Here is a 19,210-nt window from a genome sequence, read left to right as displayed (position 1 = left end):
TTTCCCTTTGGTGAGGCAGTTGGGATTAAGTGACTTTCCCAGGGTCACACTAGTAAGTGTCAAGTGTCTGAGGCCGGACTTGAACTCTGGTGCTCTAGCCACTGTGCCACCTAGCTGCCCCAACCACAAGCTATTTTTGAGGATCCCAGTGCTGGTCATTCAAGTTGAGCTGCCAGTTGAACACATCCTTCTCATACTTTGGAAGGGTAAATAAACACTAGAATACATGTAGTTTTGAGAGGATTTGGGGAAACTATTGTCAGGTAAGACACTATAGGTAGATCTAACTAGGAAAAATGTGTTAAGAATTTACATGTTTAGAGTGTCTCTTAACAATGCCAGCTTCTCCGGCCCTGGAGTCAGGAGGACCTGAGTTCAAATATGGCCTCAGACACTTAACACTTACTAGCTATGTGACCCCTGGCAAGTCACAACCCCAATTGCCTCACAAAACAAAACAAAACAAAACAAAACAAAAAAACAATGCCAGCTTCTTCATGGTCCTCCTGTTCTGTATTGTAAAATGTGGCCATGATGTTGCCTGACAGCTTTTACACAATAGATCATATTTTGTGTCTTAACATTTCTTTATTTTCTCTTCTCAGTTGCTGATGTATAGTCAAAATGAGTGGATTAGGAGAAAACTCCTTAGATCCACTGACTGCTGATTCTCGAAAACGTAAATTGCCATGTGATACTCCAGTACAAGGGTAAGAAAGTTCGTTTTCATATGAACTGAATATTACATAACTTTTTACAGACATCTATTAATTTAATTTTCAGGAGAATATATTTTATTTTATCTCATTAAAATTTTTGGGGGCAACTTTTGTTTTGATTTCACCCCCCCGCCCCCGAATATATTCCTTTTTTTTAATCCAGAGAGCCATCCCATATAATAAAAAACAGTAAAAAGAAAGAAGGGGAAAAACAGTTGAGTAAAACTAACCAATACATTAACTTAATACATCAACCAATACATAATTCAATAGTATATTTGCTATTATGCACCCATAATTTTCTACTTCTGCAAAGAAGCAGGAGAAAATACATTCCCATATCTTTTCTTTGGGGACAGCTTTGGCCATCATACTTACGTAGTATTCAGCTTTGATTGTTCTTTTTATTTATATTTTTGTCATTGAATATATTATTTTCCTCTTTTCACTTATTTCACATTTTATTTCCTGTAGTCAGAATATTCATGATTTCTTAGAACACCATAAGCACGTAATACAATTTAACTACAGTCTGTGGGTGTCTGGTAGGAAGTGTTCATATTCTTTCACTACTTATCCACTGGGGAATATTATTTTTGGTACTTATCAGTATTTCTTGGATATTAGGACCTAATCATGGATAGTTGTTGCAAAGATTTTTTTTCTCCCAGTTGAAAGCTAGCTTTCTTATCCCAGTTGCAATGATTTTTTTCTTCAAGTAAAAGCTTTTCAGTTTTATGCATTCAAAATTATTTGAAGTGAAACTTTAAAAGAGTAAGAATGAAGGGAGCATTTTTAGATCTCAAATTATGCCTTTAAGTAGTAATCATAAAAATGTACTAGCCAAAGATTTTTAATAAAATCAGACTATCCAAAGAAAAATTAGAAACTGTTGAACCCAACAACCCAGTGTTTGATAAATCTGCAATATGGTATACTTGGGGATGAATTCCCTATTTGACTCATGGGAAAACATCAAGATCATTCTCTATACAACACTGAGCCTGGAGTCAGGAAGACCTGAGTTCAAATCCAGTTTCAGATAATTCCTAAGTTGTGTGACTCTGGGCAAGTCATTTAACCTCTGATTGCCTGACAGAATGCATCCAGTGGAGAAGAAAATGGCAAACCGCTCTAGTATTTTTGCCAAGAAATTCCTAAATGGGGTCATGAAGGGAGTTGGACAGGATTGAAATGTCTGAATAACAAGATGGGAAAATTGGAAAGCAGTTTGGAAGAAAGTAGATTTAGAGGAATATCTTAAACCATGTACTGTACCGATATAAAAGTGTATATGTAATCTGAATAGTAAAGGTTCTACTCCCCCACCCCCAAGGGGAAAAAAAGCAACCAGATACCTTTCACAGTTCTAGTACTAGGATAACCATCTTTAACCAGACAAGGGACAGAGACATCACAAAAGACAAAACCTCCCTTTTAAAAAATAAATTTGTATTGTTATCCTCCCCCCCCCACCCCCCGCCCAATATCAACTACATTTTGTGGTGCATCTTATAGAACAACAAAAAAAGAAAGGTTAATAAAGCTAACCAACAAATCAGAGAGTCTGCTGTTATTATATACAGTGCTCCATGCTTATATTTCCCTACATTTCCCAAAAAGGGTAGAGATACATTTTCATATCTTTCCCCATGTTTTTCATTACAATTTTATAGCATTAAGTTTTGATTGTTTGTTATTCTTGTCATTAAGACATTGTATTTTAGGTATGAAATGGCTTTGTCATGAGTATAGCAGTTCAGTATTTAGAATAGGCTGCCCCATAAACTAAATAACTTTATCACTAGGGGTATTCAGGCATGGACTAAATGACTCTCTTAAGAATGCTATTGACAGAGTCCCTATATTGAATAGGACTTTGGGGTCCGTAAGTTTTCTTCTCACTTTGAGATTCTGTGATCTCATGAAATTGTTTCACAGTGTGACTTAAGTTGATATTTGGTGACATTTGTATACATTGCAATCATTTTTGTTCTTAATGAAATTTTCTGTATCAAAAAAGAATATGCTTGGAGTTTGGGTAGCTTAAGAATGACAAGATCTTTGTTTCTATTTCTATAGTGAGGTAACTTTCATCTTTGTAGTAACATTCTCCCAGCTTTTTAATACCATGGTTTAATATTAAAGTGTAAGCTTAAACACAACCACCATGGAAAGACAGTTTCTCAGTAATTTCATGTATTCATAGTTCTGGAAAAACTGTTTTCTGTTGACCACGATTTTTTTTTAGCTAATATGCACTGTAGTTCCAACAGTGTATGTATGTACATATGTATGTATGTGTGTACATGTGTATGTATGGGTATATACACCCACATACACACCTACACCCCTCTCCAATACTGATGGACCCAGAGTTGAAAAGAAGGAAGAGAATGTGCTAGATTACCTTGGGGATATTGTAAAGCACTTTTACTTACCCTAAATTTCCTATACAGACCCACATTTTTGATAAAAACATTTTACCAGTTTTACACTTTATGTTAGCAAGATCTGGAACCCTACCGCCTCTGAAGAATTATTACAAATGAACATCACATAAATGGCAATGGAAACCTGAGTGTTTAGTGTGAGCAGGCTGCAACATACAGTCAGTAAAGGAATTATAAGAGTCATCAAAAGTTGTATGATGGAAAAAAGATAACTTTGTCAGTTTCTGAGAGTGAGGGATATGCCCATGGATGACTGGGGTGGTCTCTTGTTACTTTGTAACATAGGGAGAAGTGGAGGAAGTAACAGAAGGCCTCTAGCATATTGGATGAAACCCTTGTGGTAAGCTTTGGAAGGACATGTATGGGCCATCATTTCTATCCTTGGAGGGTACTACCCATTGATGAAACCACAGATGCATTGGCATAAGAGTTAATAATGATAGAAGCTTCAAGCTTTGCAGACCTCTTTATATCCTTAAAACCCTAGGAGGTAGGTCTTATTGGTGCTGGCCTCATTTTACAGGTGGAAAAGCAATGCTAAATGACTTGACCAAGGTTGTGTCAGTAGTGAGTGTTTGGATGGTCATTTGGACCATGTTTCTCCTGCCTCCAAGGTCAGCTCTTGGTACCACTGCCTGGTCTTGCTGCATTCAGAGCCTTTATCATATGATTATTCTTTCCCCTAGTCTTACTGGCAGTGGTGAGAAGTGGCGACGGGAGCAAGAGAGTAAATACCTTGAGGAATTGGCTGAGTTGATATCTGCTAATCTCAGTGACATCGACAGTTTCAATGTCAAACCAGATAAATGTGCAATTTTAAAGGAAACTGTGAGACAGATCCGACAGATCAAGGAACAAGGTAATGTGGAACTTTAAATAAGGCAATTATTGAGTCACAAAAATTATTCACTTAGTGATGATTCCCATTGTTAATTCAAGCATGGAGCTCTATTAGAATTTTTAATTCTTTTTGCTATGTTTTTGTTAGTCTCTGAGTCTTCAGGTAACCAGGTATTTGAGTGAAGTTGGGTTGAGTAGACTGAGATGACAAATGGATAGAGAGGGAACTGTATTGAGGTTCTTTTCTTTGATTTGTCATGTAGTAGCTCCATATGCTGATACTCTGTTCTTAACCATGGCTCCTCTTCTTAGAAAGAATATCTAATCTATACATTTTTGAATTGGGCATCCTGTAGGCTTCCAAACTCAATGTGTCAGTCAACAATACCTAAGCATTTATGAAGCACTTAATATAGGCAAAGCATTTTTCTATGTGCTGGGGATACAATGAAAAGCAAAGACATGGCCCTAGTCTAGAAGGAACTCACATTCAAATGGCCGGGGGGGGGGGGCAGTGGCACAAATACACTTTTGGGTGAACCACTGTATGGCATAGTAGTTCTCAAACATTTTGGTCTCAGCACTCCTTTACATACTCCGCTTCCTGAAAGGTTCTTGAGGATCCCCAGGGGTCTATGGACTACATTTTTAAGAACTGTTGTTATAGTGCACACAAATGTATGTGGGGGGCAAGGGGAGGAATCATTTCAAAGTGGTTTTCCTAAATCGCAGGTCTTACTGAATCATTCCCCCTCTTCAGCAGACTCAGGTGACTTCCTGTTGCTTTTAGGAATTCATATAAAGTATTCTTTGGTATTTAAAGCTTTCACTACCTGGTCACTTTCTACCTCTACAGTTTCTTTTACATCATTTCCCTCTAATCCAATCCCTCCATGCCTGAGTCATGATTACCTCCTTGATGTAATTCATGATATTTCATCTCCCATCTCCATGCTTTTCCTCTATGTTTCTGTCCCTTGTAATCCCTGGTTTCCTTTGCTCAAATGCCATCTTGTGCATGAGGCCTTTCCTGGTCACCTCAGGTTCTGATCTCTTCTTATTCGAGATTATATTTTGTCTGCTTTGTATATGTCTTTTATATACTTACATACGTACATGTTATCTACCTCATTAAAATGTAAGTTTCTTTTCAGGGCAGGAATTTGGTTGTCTTTGTTTTTATAATGTTTGACACATAATAAACAATAAATATTTGTTGAAAGAGTGATTCCAAATACCATCGCCAGACTAATCTTTTGTATGTATAAATTTGGTAATATTGAATTAGCTTCCTAATGAGTCTCTCCTCTCTTCTCTCCAATATAACATTGATCACAATGCCAAACTAATCTTTCTTAAAGATAGATATAATTATATCCCTCTCCCCTGGGTGGGGGGGGGGAAAGAAGGAGAAGGTGACATTTTTCTTCTCCATACTGAGTGAAGTTCAAATCTTTTTTGGTGTGCATTCAAGGCCATCCAAAATATGGCTTCTCCACACCTTTCTAGCTTTTCTCATACTATTATTTTTCTCTTACTCTCTACTTTAGACAGTCTACTTGATGTTCATTCCCACTACATGTTGTAAACTTTTATATTTATATGCCTTTGCTAACAGAACCCTTATCCTAGAATCTCTTGTCCAAGCCCAACTCAAATGCAACCTCTTCTGTGAGTCTTTCCCTGACACCTACTTCTCCCATACCCATCAGGAAGTTCTTTTCTACCACCTTTCATGATGACCAGAGGCCCAAATAGAAAAAGAATACTGAAAGAGTGTAGGGAGGGCAGTGCTGATGCCAAGTGTTTGAACTTTAAATTCTTCTTTTCTTTCATAAATTAAGGACCTAGGAGTGTTGAGGACCCTGGCACTTCTCAGGGATTGGAATTGCAGGTCGCCCCCTTCCCTCCAATATCATCAATCATCTTGAGTGTCTACTTTTCTGCCCATTGTCACCATTGTCCATCATTACCATCTAGAAATTGCTCTTTCTCCAATCTTCAATCACTCTCAAGAACCCAGGTTAATAGGAATGTGGCTGTTCAGAATTGAGAAAGTTTTTGTACCACTTCTATTCACACCCCTGCCTTGGTTTTTAATTTTTGATTATTGGGGGGGGGAATAAATAAATAAAGGGGCAGCTAGGTGGCACAGTGGATAGCGCACCGGCCCTGGATTCAGGAGGACCTGAGTTCAAATCCGGCCTCAGACACTTAACACTTACTAGCTGTGTGACTCTGGGCAAGTCACTTAACCCCAATTGCCCAGCAAAAAACAAAGGAAGGAAGGAAGGAAGGAAAGAGAAAGAAAGAAAGGAAGAAAGAAAGAAAGAAAGATTGTGAATAAGGGGGATGAATGAAGTGGCCAGCTGCTTCTTGGGACAGTAGGCTTTTTTTGTACTATATGAGCCTCTAGGCTGCCATTGCTATTAATATTTTTTATCTCTGATAACTACTGAGTCCTCTGTGATCAAGGAGTACAGAAGAATAAAATGATCTTCATAGCTTTAGAGGGCTGAGGATTAGTTCTTGCCTTTACCACATGACCTTCTCAATTACTGTTGCCATTGATTCAAGAGTTTTCTGCTATGATCAGTTGGCACTTACTCTGACATGGTTCTGGTCATTGAATCCTTGAACTTCAGAGGTTTTTTGTTCCTCTCCTGTAACTCTCATTACTATCTGGTTCAGGTTTTTTTTTTTTTTTTTTTTTTTTTTTTTTTTTTTTTTGGTGAGGCAATTGGGGTTAAGTGACTTTTCCAGGATCACACAGCTAGTGTTAAGTGTCTGAGGCTAGATTTGAACTCAGGTCCTCCTGAGTCCAGGGCTAGTGCTCTATCCACTGTGCCACCTAGCTGCCCCAGCATACATTCTTAATAGCTGATGCTACTTTTTTCTATCCTGTTATCTACTACCCCTTTTCTTTTAAAGTATACTTATCTAGAACTATTGGTCTGGATTGATTTTATCCCAAGTTGCAGGGGGTACTTATGAAATCAAATTTGCCTCCTTGGACAATTAGTTCTCTGGGTTTTGGTTTTTTGTTTGTTTGTTTGAAATTACTTTGGAAATTTGTTTAGGTCATAGGGTTTTATACTTGATTCATCTCTTGGCTCTTGTCTCTGGTGGACTTCTGAATTTTTCAATTGTTATTACTCTTCCTTTTAAGTATCTAACTTGAGGGTTGTCTTCTTCCCTTGTCTTTTTCAGTTTGAAACCCTTTTGATTAGATTTGCAAGGCATCTGCCAACTACATTCTTACCAGTTTTTGTTAGGTTTACTGCATTTCTGGCCAGTAATCTGTGATCTCTAATATTGTAAGCCATGGTCCAGAAATTTAAGTTTCGTTTTCTTAACCAGCTGTTGACTTCTCAGATTAATTTTTTCTCCCTGTTCTCTTCTGCTATCTGCCCTCTGGAACCCACTATTTTATTTTCCCCCAATTACATGTAAAAACAATTTTTAAAGGCTACTTTTTTTTTTTTTTTTGGTGAGGCAATTGTGGTTAAGTGACTTGCCCAGGGTCGCATAGCTAGTAAGTGTTAAGTGTCTGAGGCCAGATTTGGACTCAGGTCCTCCTGACTCCAGGTCCAGTGCTCTATCCACTGTGCCACCTAGCTGCCCCCAAAACAATTTTTAATGTTCATTTAAAAAAATTTGTGCTCCAAATTCTCTTCTCTCCCTCCTTTTCCCTTTTAAGAAAGAAAGCAGGCTCTTCAATATAAGTTATACATGTGTAGTCATGGAAAATATTTCCATATTAGTCAGGTTGTGAAAGAAAATGGACCAAAAAAACTCAAGAAAAATAAACTAAAAAAATTATGCTTTAATATGTATTCAGACACCATCAGTTCTTTCTCTGGAGATGGATCACATTTTTCATCATAAGTCCTTCAGAGTTGTCTTGGATCATTGTTTTGCTGAGAATAATAAGTCATTGTGATCATCTTACAGTATGGTTGTTACTTTGTATGCAGTACATTTCACTTTGCATCAATTCATGTAAGTCTTTTCCAGGTTTTTCTGAGAGGATCTTGCTCATCATTTCTTCCTTCCTTCCTTCCTTCCTTCCTTCCTTCCTTCCTTCCTTCCTTCCTTCCTTCCTTCCTTCCTTCCCTTCCTTCCTTCCTTCCTTCCTTCCTTCCTTCCTTCCTTCCTTCCTTCCTTCCTTCCTTCCTTCCTTCCTTCCTTCCTTCCTTCCTTCCTTTCTTTCTTTCTTTCTTTCTTTCTTTCTTTCTTTCTTTCTTTCTTTCTTTCTTTCTTTCTTTCTTTCTTTCTTTCGTGAGGCAATTGGGGTTAAGTGACTTGCCCAGGGTCACACAGCTAGTAAGTGTTAAGTGTCTGAGACAGGATTTGAACTCAGGTACTCCTAACTCCAGGGCTGGTGTTCTGTCCACTGCGCCACCTAGCTGCCCCCTGGAATCCACTGTTATTAACAAATTTGTCTTCATTCTTGATTTTCTTCCTTTTATGATCATATTATATTGATGGAAACTTGTTTTTTTCCCCAAGAGATTCTTTATCCCCGGGCATAATCTCTTTGTATAGGTTGTGCCTTCTGTCATGGCCTCACTTCACTGAGTTAAGAGAAGGTTGTAGCAAAGTCTTTGGTCCCCAGTACCTCTTCCAGGCCTCCCCTCTGCCACAAACACTGAACAGCCTTTTCTTTTGATGTTCATTTCAAACATCTCTATCACCCTATCAGATCCTTCATGTTGTCATTTGCTGGAGTCTAGGCCCTGCTTCCTCTTTTTTCAAGGAATTCAATATATCTGGGTCACCAGGTTTTCTGTCCTAATCCCGGCTCTCCTTCCTTCCTTCCTTGGACAGCTCCAAACATTATTTATAACAACATTTTAAATTTAAAATTATGAAACAAATCACAATAAAAAAAGAAAACAAAACAAAACAGTGCAGCAAGCAACTGTTTCAGCCCCTACTTGTAGCCTTGTGATCTCCTCTCCATGCTAGCTGTCTGCAGACGTTATCATACCCAAGAACACTATTAGAATCTTTGTTTCTACCTTCACTGCTTCACAGTAGATTTATAAAAAAAATCTTCCCTAACTGAATTTTTATCAAGCTTCATGCAGCGGCTGTTCTAGTTCTCTCTCTCATTAACCGCCTCTATGTCACATGTCCTTCCTTCTCCTCCCCAACACTTGACCTTGTCTCCTTTTTTTAATTAATAGAATTCAGACCATATCTTTTGAGCTCCTATTCAAGTTACATGTTTTCATGATCAAATAATTCCCTCATTGAGGGAACAGAATGTGTGTTGTGTATCTGTTCTGGATCATTTTGTAATTGTTAACCAGCATAACTAGAGTCATTTGAAGAACTCTCTTCTGTCTCTTTAGGAAAGGCAGCTTCCATTGATGATGATGTTCAGAAAGCTGATGTATCTTCTACAGGGCAGGGAGTTATTGATAAAGATTCCTTAGGACCACTTTTACTGCAGGCAAGTATAAAAGGGTTGAACCAAATGACAAATTATATCATATATTATACCATATCTTATACCATATCTTGAGTAGAAGTGGGTATGATGTGATCATTGGTTCTCTGGAATCATGGTTGGGCATTGCATTGATGAGAGTCCTTAAATCTTTCAGATTTTTTAAAAACAATGTTGATATTATCGTATAAATTGTTTTCCTTATTTTGCTCACTTTATTCTGTATCAGTTCATCCAAATTTCCCCAGGTTTCTTTGAAATTATTCCCATCACTTCTTATAGCATATTAGTGTTTTATTATATTCACATAACATAACTATTTCAGCTATTCCTGAATTGATAGGTACCCTTTAGTTTTTATTTATGTGCCATAGATCTTGAAATAATTGTCAATCTTAGAATGATGAAAATGATATAGTTATGGTATAAAAAGAATTTTAGAAGCACTTTTCTTTTTAGGACTGGTAGTTAAATGTATGAATATTTATTGTGATAGTAAATATAACAATTTTGTAGATTGTTTTTAAGTATTAAAAACATATTAATTTTTGGTTGCAGTTTCCCTAATTGATAGAATAGGAATGGGAATATATACTGGACCTGTGATTTCATTGGTATAGGGAACTCTGAGATGAGGAAGCTTCCTCTGCTGATAGAGGTCAGCGCCTTCTCTGCAGCTTGGTCTTAGAGACCTGTCTTTGCCACTGTGAAGCTAAGTGACGACCCCCCCCCGCCCCAATAGCCTTTTTTTTTTTTAAGTGAGGCAATTGGGGTTAAGTGACTTGCCCAGGGTCACACAGCTAGTAAGTGTTAAGTGTCTGAGGCCGGATTTGAACTCAGGGAGTCCTGAATCCAGGGCCGGTGCTCTATCCACTGCGCCACCTAGCTGGCCCCCCCCCCCCCCCCAATAGCCTTTTAGCCAGCATATGTGAGAGGCAAGACTGGAACCTGGGTCTTTCTAGCTTCTAGGCCAACTTTCTATCTGCTATGCCATGAGTAAAGTGAGGCCCAGAAAGATTTGAATGATCTCACATAGGTAAGGAGAAGAGTTGGCCTTGTTCCACCCAGTCTGGCTCTCTTTCCATTGAATTACAGTGGAGTATTTTTAAAATTTAAAAAAAAAAAGTTAACTTTTCAATGAAGTATTCTCTAAATATCAGACAAACATTTCAAATTCATAAGACATAGAAACAAATCTAATCAGTTCATTTTTTGACCTCTTGGTTCTAGGTGCTTCTGTATCTAACTTTTAAAAATTTCATGTCCTTTTCTGTTTCCTCAAGATTTTACAAAACATTTTATTGAAGATAAAATTCTTGAAAGCAGAATTTATTTAAATTTATAGATTTTGTTTGGATACAAGGCACTTCCCAATAAATGCAAAACTTTCCCATCCTCTAACAAAGTAGGCTTCCTCCAATTTTTTAAGCCACCTCATAATGTGATTGCATTATGATAATACATATTGATTTCTACTTTTGTTTATGAATTGATCTTTGAAAGTGTAGACCTGTGTTGTCCAATGTATTTCAGCTTAGTTTTGTTTCCTTTTTCTAGTGTTATCTTTATTTGTACTTTTGTGGCCATTGTACACATCTTATATGTTTCTGCTTTCTTCATTTTTCAGTATTTCATATATAATGTTTGCCATACATTCATATACCACACTTTGACCATTCCTTAATTATTGGATGTATATTTTAAGTTTTTATCACCACAAATAACGTTCCTATGAATATGTGTGTAAATGTGGGCCTTTTCTTATTTAACTTCTTTGGGTATAATCTCCACAGTAAAGTCTCTTGTTTAAAGGATATGAAGTATTTTCCCCAAATGGCTGGATAAGTTTACACTTTCACCAGCAGTGAATTAGCATACCTTTCTTTCCATAGCCCCTCCAGAATTGAATTATCCCACATAAATCATCGTCTTTTCTAATTTGAACTGTGAGGCAATACTGCAGTTTTAAAAATGGATCTTAAGGGGGGCGGCTAGGTGGCACAGTGGATAAAGCACCAGCCCTAGATTCAGGAGTACCTTAGTTCAAATGCGGCCTCAGACACTTGACACTTACTAGCTGTGTGACCCTGGGCAAGTCACTTAACTCCCATTGCCCCACCAAAAAAAAAATGGGTCTTAAGGAGTAATTCTGATCAATTTTTAAGGTAATAGTTTAAATTTCTTTTGAAAGCTCTCTGTATAATTTTGATCACATATTTAACTTATATGTATCAATTTCCTATAGATTTTCTGTCAGACTTTCAATTCAGTATTCTGTAAATATCAAACACCTACTGTGTACCAGGCACTGTGTAATTGCTGGGGATACAAATGAGAAGAAGATAGTCCTTGTCCTAAAGGTGCTTACAGAATTTAATCAAGGAAGAGGACACTCAAAAGGAAGTTTTTTTTGGGGGGGGGTAAGGTGTGATGATGGTGGAGTTGATTCCTAGCAAGGAAGTTGGTGGGAAATAGCTGCCTTGAGAACCCTCTTTAAATAAAGTCTTTGGGAGAAGTTTTTTGCTCTGGTCAGGGAGACTGAGGTGGGTGATACTGATGATGCAGTGTTAGTACCAGAGCTGATGCATGGTGGCATTGAACCCAAGGGGTGCAGCTGGTTCTGTACTTCAGACTTCTTTCAGGAACATTGAATGCAAATACTTCTTTTCCATTTGTATATCTTTCCTAATTTGGATTGTGTTGAATTTATTTTTATAAAAGCTTTTATATTTTATATATTCCTGTTGTGAATCTGAGCCTGACTTTTGCATATTGTCTTGAAAATTATATTTGTCTCCCTTTATTTTATGACTATAAGGATTTATATGCAAAATTAATATTAGCAGATATAATGGAAAAGTGTTAATTTAGGTTTGTGTACTTTTTCTTAAAAGAATAATTTTTTTTGTGGGGGGAAGGGAGTAATGTAGTACAGCTGTTTTAATCATTTGGTATCAAAATAAAATAGCTTTTTAACCAAACCCAATTAAGTCACATCTTAATGTGTATTTGTACAATCATGTTTTAGGCCTTGGATGGTTTTCTCTTTGTGGTTAATCGTGATGGGACCATTGTATTTGTATCAGAAAATGTCACACAGTACCTGCAGTATAAGCAAGAAGACTTGGTTAACACCAGTGTCTACAGTATCTTGCATGAAGATGATAGGAAGGATTTTCTCAAGAATTTGCCTAAATCAGCAGGTAATTATATTTTTGCTTTAAAAACAAATCAACCAAAAACATTCTTTTATTTAGCTATCTAGCTCAGTTTTGTAAAGTTTGACTAAAGTTATTCAACTAGAGCTTTGAGAAGCAGTGATGTGTTTGTGTTCTCACATACACAAGCTTCTTTAACATTCAGACAGTTATTAATTATTAATTCAGACAGTTCCCATGACTGCAGTTCCTGGTGAGTTTGTGTTAACCTTGGAGTATAATATTCCATTGATGCTTTGTAAAATATTTAGTATTCCAACTCCTCTGCTGAAGTATGGAAAATACTGCTTCATGTTCTTAGTATGCTTAAGTTTAGATTCCCTATATACCAAAGTGATATTTTGTTTCCTGTTTCTTTCCCCTATGATTGATTTGTTTTCTAAAGTTAATGGAGATCCATGGACAAGTGAGGCACCTAGACAAAAAAGTCATACGTTCAATTGCCGTATGTTGGTGAAAACCGTGCATGATATTCTAGATGATGTGGGTACCAGTCCTGATATGCGCCAGAGATATGAGACAATGCAGTGTTTTGCCTTGTCTCAGCCACGAGCTATGATGGAGGAAGGAGAAGGTATGTGTTATATAGTTCAAATATGTAAAACAAAAGGAAAGACAAAATAATGAAGTCATTGTGTTTTCTGTGTTTCTAAGTTTCTTTGTTCATCTTTCTAAGAACTTATCCTTATAAAATGTTGGCGAATCTGAAATGGGTTAAATTTTTATTTACAGATTTACAATCTTGTATGATCTGTGTGGCACGCCGCATCACTACAGTGTTCCCCTCAACCCCTGAAAGTTTTATTACTAAACACGACCTTTCAGGTAAGACTGATCAGTGCTACAAGTATGCCTGCTTTTATCCTCCCACCTCCACATTAAAAAAAAAAAAGTACCTACTACAATGCTATATCTTCCATCTTTTTAGTAAATGATGTCAGTAAAGTGACTTTAAGAAAAAAGCAAACAACATAGAATCTTTTTGCAAGGTTAGAGTTTTTGTCCACATTTTAATTTTAATGTCATTTTTTTTGCCTCATACCTTATTATTTTTAATATTGATTTTGAGTTCCAAATTCTCTTTCTCCAGCCTTTCCCCAATCATTGAGAAAGCAAGCAATGATGCCCATTATGCATGTGAAGTCATACAAAACCTTTCTATAATAGCCATGTTTTCTCCCCCCCACACCCCCCCCCCCCAAATAAAAGCCCAAGAAAAATAAAGTGAAAAACAATGTACTTCATCTGTACTCTTCAGTTCATCAGTTCTCTTCCCTGGAGGTGGGATAGCACTTTTAATCATGAGTCCTTTGGAATTGTCTTGGAGTATTGTATTGATAGTGTAGCTGTCTTTCATAGTTGATCATTGTTACAATATTGCTGTTATTGTATACAATGTTCTCTTGGTTCTGCTCACTTCAGTTTGTATCAGCTCATAAAATTTTCCCTAGGTTTTTCTGAAATCATTTCCTATGCCCCATACTGTCTTGAAATTGATTTTACAGTGAAACTTTTCACCTTTTAAATGACCATGTACTTATGTACTTTGGTTCTTGGTAGTTATTCTCATTCAAATCTTTTCATGACTTTGAGGTTGAAGGACAAAGAAAATTTTCTCACAGTGAATCAAATGACTTAATAATTCCTGTCTTATGATTTGGTAGTCTTAATTGTCTGCTTAATAGGACAGTCTTGTACTTGCATTTATGCCTAAGAAACAAAAATAAAACATGTTTAACCCATTCACGAAGTCAATATTTTAAACTATGTTCTGGACAATGTGCTAAATGCTGAGGACACAAAGAAATATCAAAGACAGTTTCTGTCCTCAAGGTACATGATTTCTTTTTTTAAAGTAAATTTTTATTTACATTTTTGTTTTTTTACATCACCAATTTTTTTCCTAATATCCCTCTCTCTCCCCTTCCCATATAAAAATATTTTAAAAATAAACTATTATTGATATCTTTATAAAATTTTCTCCAGCATTCCTTCACTTCTACCCTTCTAGAGAGCCATCCCATATAACAAATCATATTTTTAAGAAAAGAGAAAAAAAATCAGCAAAGCTGATCAACACATTGAAAAGGTCTGAAAATATGAGCAATATACCTTATCTGTGGAACCTGTCACTTTTGCAAAAGGAATAGGTTTGCAGGTATCTTTTGATATCTCTTTTTAAAGGCTATTATTGCTCTTTAAATTTTTGCAACATTGCCTTTTGATTTTTTTGTGGTTCTTTCATTTATTTTGTTGGAGTTTATTGTGTATATTATTTTCTTGACTCTGATTTCTTCAATATGCCTCATATCTTTTAAATCTTATTTCTCATATTTCAGTAATATCCTATTACATTCATGTGCCACAATTTAACCATTCTCCAATAAATGGCTGTCTACTTGTTTCTAATATTTTGCTATCACAAAAATTGCTGATATAAATATTTTGCTTTATAGGGAGATTTTTTTTTTTTATTACTGATCTCCATGAGGTATAAGCCTGATTTTAGACTCACTTGGTCGAAGGGTATGGACAGTTAGGTAGTTTATTTACATAATTGAAATTGCTTTAAAAAATAATTGTATTGCTTCACCACTTCACCAAACATACACTTTCTTCCTAGAACCTCTCCCAACATTGAATAATCCTATGTCTTACCATCTTTGCCATTTACAGAGAGTGAGAGAGATAAAAACTTAGGGTTATTTTGATTCCATTTTTCTTATTATTTATGATTTGCTGTATTCTTTCATATTATTTTTATTAGTTTGCAGTTCTTCTTTTGAGAACTTTTTGTTTATATCAAGTTTGTTTATATCAGTTATCAAGTGGGGAACCACTTATCTTTTGGTCCCCTCCTCTCTTCCTTTCACTTTCTTTTCTTCCCTTTCCTCTCCTCCCTTCCCTCCCTTCCCTCCCTTCCCCTCCTTTCCTCTTCGTTTTCAAAAAAAAAAAGTTATATGTGTGTGTATCAATATATAGATATAATCTGGTTTTTAAAAATCTTTGATACTAAACCCCTATCTGAGAAATTTGATACAAAGATTCTTCTCCCATTTGACTACATTTCTTCTTATCCTAAGCACATTAATTTTGTTTGTGTAGAAGCTTTTTACTTTCATTAACTAAGCAAAGTTTTCAGTTCTATTTTTTCTAATTACCTCTTCCCCTTGTTTGGTTAAGAATCTGTTTCTTATCCATAGCTGTGAAAAGTATATTATCTACTTCTCTTCTAATTTTTTTATGGCATGATCATACTATTATTGTAATGAATCCATTTATAATTTATTGTGTAGTATGGGAGAAGGTTCTGGTGTAAGAGTCTAATTTCTACCATACTGATTTTAAATTTTCTCATCAATTAAACGAGTAGGTTTTTCCTGTGTAATTAATGTTTTCTGGATTTTTCAAACACTAAATTATTGTTACACTGTTTCTGATTCTCCATTGTCTATTCTCCTCCCTCTGATCGAGTTCTCTAATTTTTATCCAATACCAAATGCTTTTAATGACTGATGCTTTATAATATAGTTTGTGGCCTATCTCTTTTCATTATTTCCCTTGGTATTCTAGATATTTTGCTTTTCCAGATGAATTTTGTTATTATTCTATCGAGTTCTATAAAGTATTCATTTGACAGTTTGATTGGTAGAGCATTAAAACTATAAATTAACTTTGGTAATAGCATCATTTTTACTTTTATTAAATTGGCATGGCCCAGCTATGAACTCTGAATATTTGTCTGGCTTTTTCAATTATTCTTTATTTTTTTTATTTCTTTTTTTTTAATCAGGTGGGTTTTTTTGTTTGTTTTTAAGTGAGGCAGTTGGGGTTAAGTGACTTGCCCAGGATCACACAGCTAGTAAGTGTTAAGTGTCTGAGGTCGGATTTGAAATCAGGTCCTCCTGAATCCAGGCCTGGTGCTCTATCCACTGCGCCACCTAGCTGCCCCTGTCTTTTAAGAACACTTTGTAACTGAATCCCTACAAATATTTTGTGTGCTTTAGTTGAAGGAATATGCCTTCTGCATAGGAATAGGTAAATAAAAGATAGATACAGCACAGATGGAAAATAATCTTAAAAGGGAAGATATTAGTAGCTGAGGGAGTGAGAAAAGCCTTTTGCAAAGAGTGGCATTAAATCTGAGTCTAGAAAGAAACTAGGTGTTTTAAGAGGTGGAGGTGAGGCAGATAGCATTCCAGGCATGGGGTCCCAACATGCATAGGAATGGAGATGGGATATAGTGTTGTATATGAGGAATACTTGACCACTGAGAACCTGGCAGGATAAATAGAATGAAAAGATACTGTGAGTTATGAAGAGCTTTAAATGCCAGATGAATTCTATCTCACACCAATTAGAGTAGCAAACTGGACACAAAAAAAAAAATGACAGGTGCCATGTGAGGCTGTGGTAAAACAAGTATATATCATCCTATTTGTGGAATTGTGAATTGTTCTCCCCATTCTGGAAAGCAATTTGTTACTCTGTCCCCAAAGTTACTAAACTGTGCATACCTTTTGACCTAGGAATACCACTACTAGGTGGGTGTAAGTCAAAAGGATAAAGAGTAAATGACCCTTATGCCCACCTTGCTTCCATGACTCTTACGCATGAAAATATTTGTAGCAGCTGTGCTAAAATATAAGAAACTAAAGTGGTGCCCAATGATGGCAAATGGCTAACAAACCAATTATGGTTTATGAATTTAATGAACTACTACTGTGCTACAAGAAATGATGATATAGATGGTTTTAGAGAAACCTGAAAAGAGTTGTATGAACTGATACGGAGTGAAGAGTAAAGAAGCAAGAGAACAACTTAAATAATAATATAATTATTGCAAAGTCAAAATAACATTGAAAACCTAAGAACTCTGAGCAATGTCATCACCAACCATGATTCCAAAGGATCATTCATGAACCATTTTACCCACTTATTGACAGAAGCAATGGATTTAGGCTATAAAATTTCACACAGACACACACAAATACACACAGACACACACATACTTTGGACATGTTCACAGTAGGAATTTGTTTTGTTTGGCTATGCATATTTGTTACCAGCGTATTAATAAAAAAAATTAAATTAAATTAAATTTTAGAATTAGAAAGTAAGAAGCAGGCTTGCCTGTTTCTCAGATACTGGAGCAGAGAAAATGGAATAATTGCCAGAAGTTTAAGGTATGAAATAGGGGGAAAGAATTGTAGATTAAGATTGATGGACTTTGTTTTTCTTTGTAAAGTAAGAGGCAAAGGCCTCTGTTGTGAGGGAACAAATGATACAGGTTGGTTTGAGGAGAGAGAAGATTTGGAACATTTACATTGTAGAGAATGGTAGCTCATCATGGAAACATAAAAGTATTTTGGTATAAAAATGTGAGGGTCTCATTGAGATTGATTATATTACATGAATTTGTAGTGTGCCAAATTGGTACATTTCAACCAGGACTTCCACCAGCAAGGTTCATAATCATGCAAAGAAGTCAGAATGTGGGCTTACTCTGAGCTGAGGATTGCTAAGGCATGAGCAATGTTAGGAGAATTTTTTCCTCAATTATTGACAGAAATTTCTTTGGAATGTTTTATACATTCACTTAATAAATGGAATCATTATGGATTAACTATTTATGAACTTGTCCTATAAGGTAAGACATTAGATCTTTTCTTTGATTTGACCTCACTTTTATTGATATACTCCCCTCCCCCCCAATTCTTGCTCAGAACAGTAATCACATAAACACTACTATGCCCAGAAAGATCATTTCACTAGGTGTATTATCTTCCTTTGGACTTTGGATGGCAGAGGACTTTCTTGCTTGCTTGCTTTTATGTGTATCTTCAAGTGAGTATTGATAAATGCTCATTCATTCAGGGTTAGAGAACCGTGTATAGTTCACTTGGTCAAATATAGGGTTAAGGCTCTGAAGGCAAGAAAAATAGCTTGTAACAATGATGCTCATAAGACTGTGAGAATATGGAAGAGTGGAGGTATTGGTTTTCACAGTGAGGTGAAAGATAGGTTTGTGAATAGTGAGTCAGACAGATGTGAAAATGGGAATTTCATCATTATGGGTTATTGTGAGACATGAAGTATAACCAGAAAGGAAGGAAATAAAGTAGACAAGCATTTAGTAAGTGTTAGGCACTGTGCTAAGCACTTTACAAATAATGTCTTTTGAGCCTCACAACAGCCCTGTCAGGTAGGTACTGTTATTATCCCCATTTTATAGTGGAGGTAACTGAGACAAAGGTTAAGTGACTTGCCCAGGGTCACACAGCTACAAAGTGTCAGAGGCTGGGTTTGAATTCATTTCTTCCTGACTCCAGGCCCAGTGCTACCTAGGTGTGTTCCCTGTAGATAGCTGAGGTAGAGTAAACATATATATGCCCTAAGAGTTGAGATTGATAAATGTGGAAAGACAGATCATTATATTGAATTTGTGAAAGGAGGGACAATGATTTACTGCTTGGTACATTATAGCCACAGGGATGTGATCTAGACCTTGTATATGAATGA

General features: G+C 36.2%; 1 protein-coding gene across 5 annotated transcripts in view; it reads left to right on the top strand.

Annotated features, from left to right (window-relative positions):
• The window catches only part of NCOA3 (nuclear receptor coactivator 3), a 206,826-nt gene that overhangs the window by 152,197 nt on the left and 35,419 nt on the right, over positions 1 to 19,210 (top strand). For 4 of the 5 annotated variants that reach the window (XM_043989116.1, XM_043989114.1, XM_043989113.1 and 1 more), the window contains 6 exons: positions 606 to 710; positions 3,859 to 4,031; positions 9,373 to 9,473; positions 12,499 to 12,673; positions 13,074 to 13,262; positions 13,421 to 13,513. In XM_043989116.1, the coding sequence (XP_043845051.1) occupies positions 625 to 710; positions 3,859 to 4,031; positions 9,373 to 9,473; positions 12,499 to 12,673; positions 13,074 to 13,262; positions 13,421 to 13,513 (817 nt within the window). In that variant the 5' untranslated portion in view covers positions 606 to 624. Of the gene's footprint in view, positions 1 to 605; positions 711 to 3,858; positions 4,032 to 9,372; positions 9,474 to 12,498; positions 12,674 to 13,073; positions 13,263 to 13,420; positions 13,514 to 19,210 lie in introns of those variants that run through there. The other variant, XM_043989117.1, reaches the window with a different exon arrangement.

Source organism: Dromiciops gliroides, chromosome 2 (genome assembly GCF_019393635.1).
Source record: "Dromiciops gliroides isolate mDroGli1 chromosome 2, mDroGli1.pri, whole genome shotgun sequence".
Classification (NCBI taxonomy): Eukaryota; Metazoa; Chordata; class Mammalia; order Microbiotheria; family Microbiotheriidae; genus Dromiciops; species Dromiciops gliroides.
The sequence above is the reverse complement of the archived record's forward strand: the minus strand, read 5'-3'. Positions and strand labels throughout refer to the sequence as shown.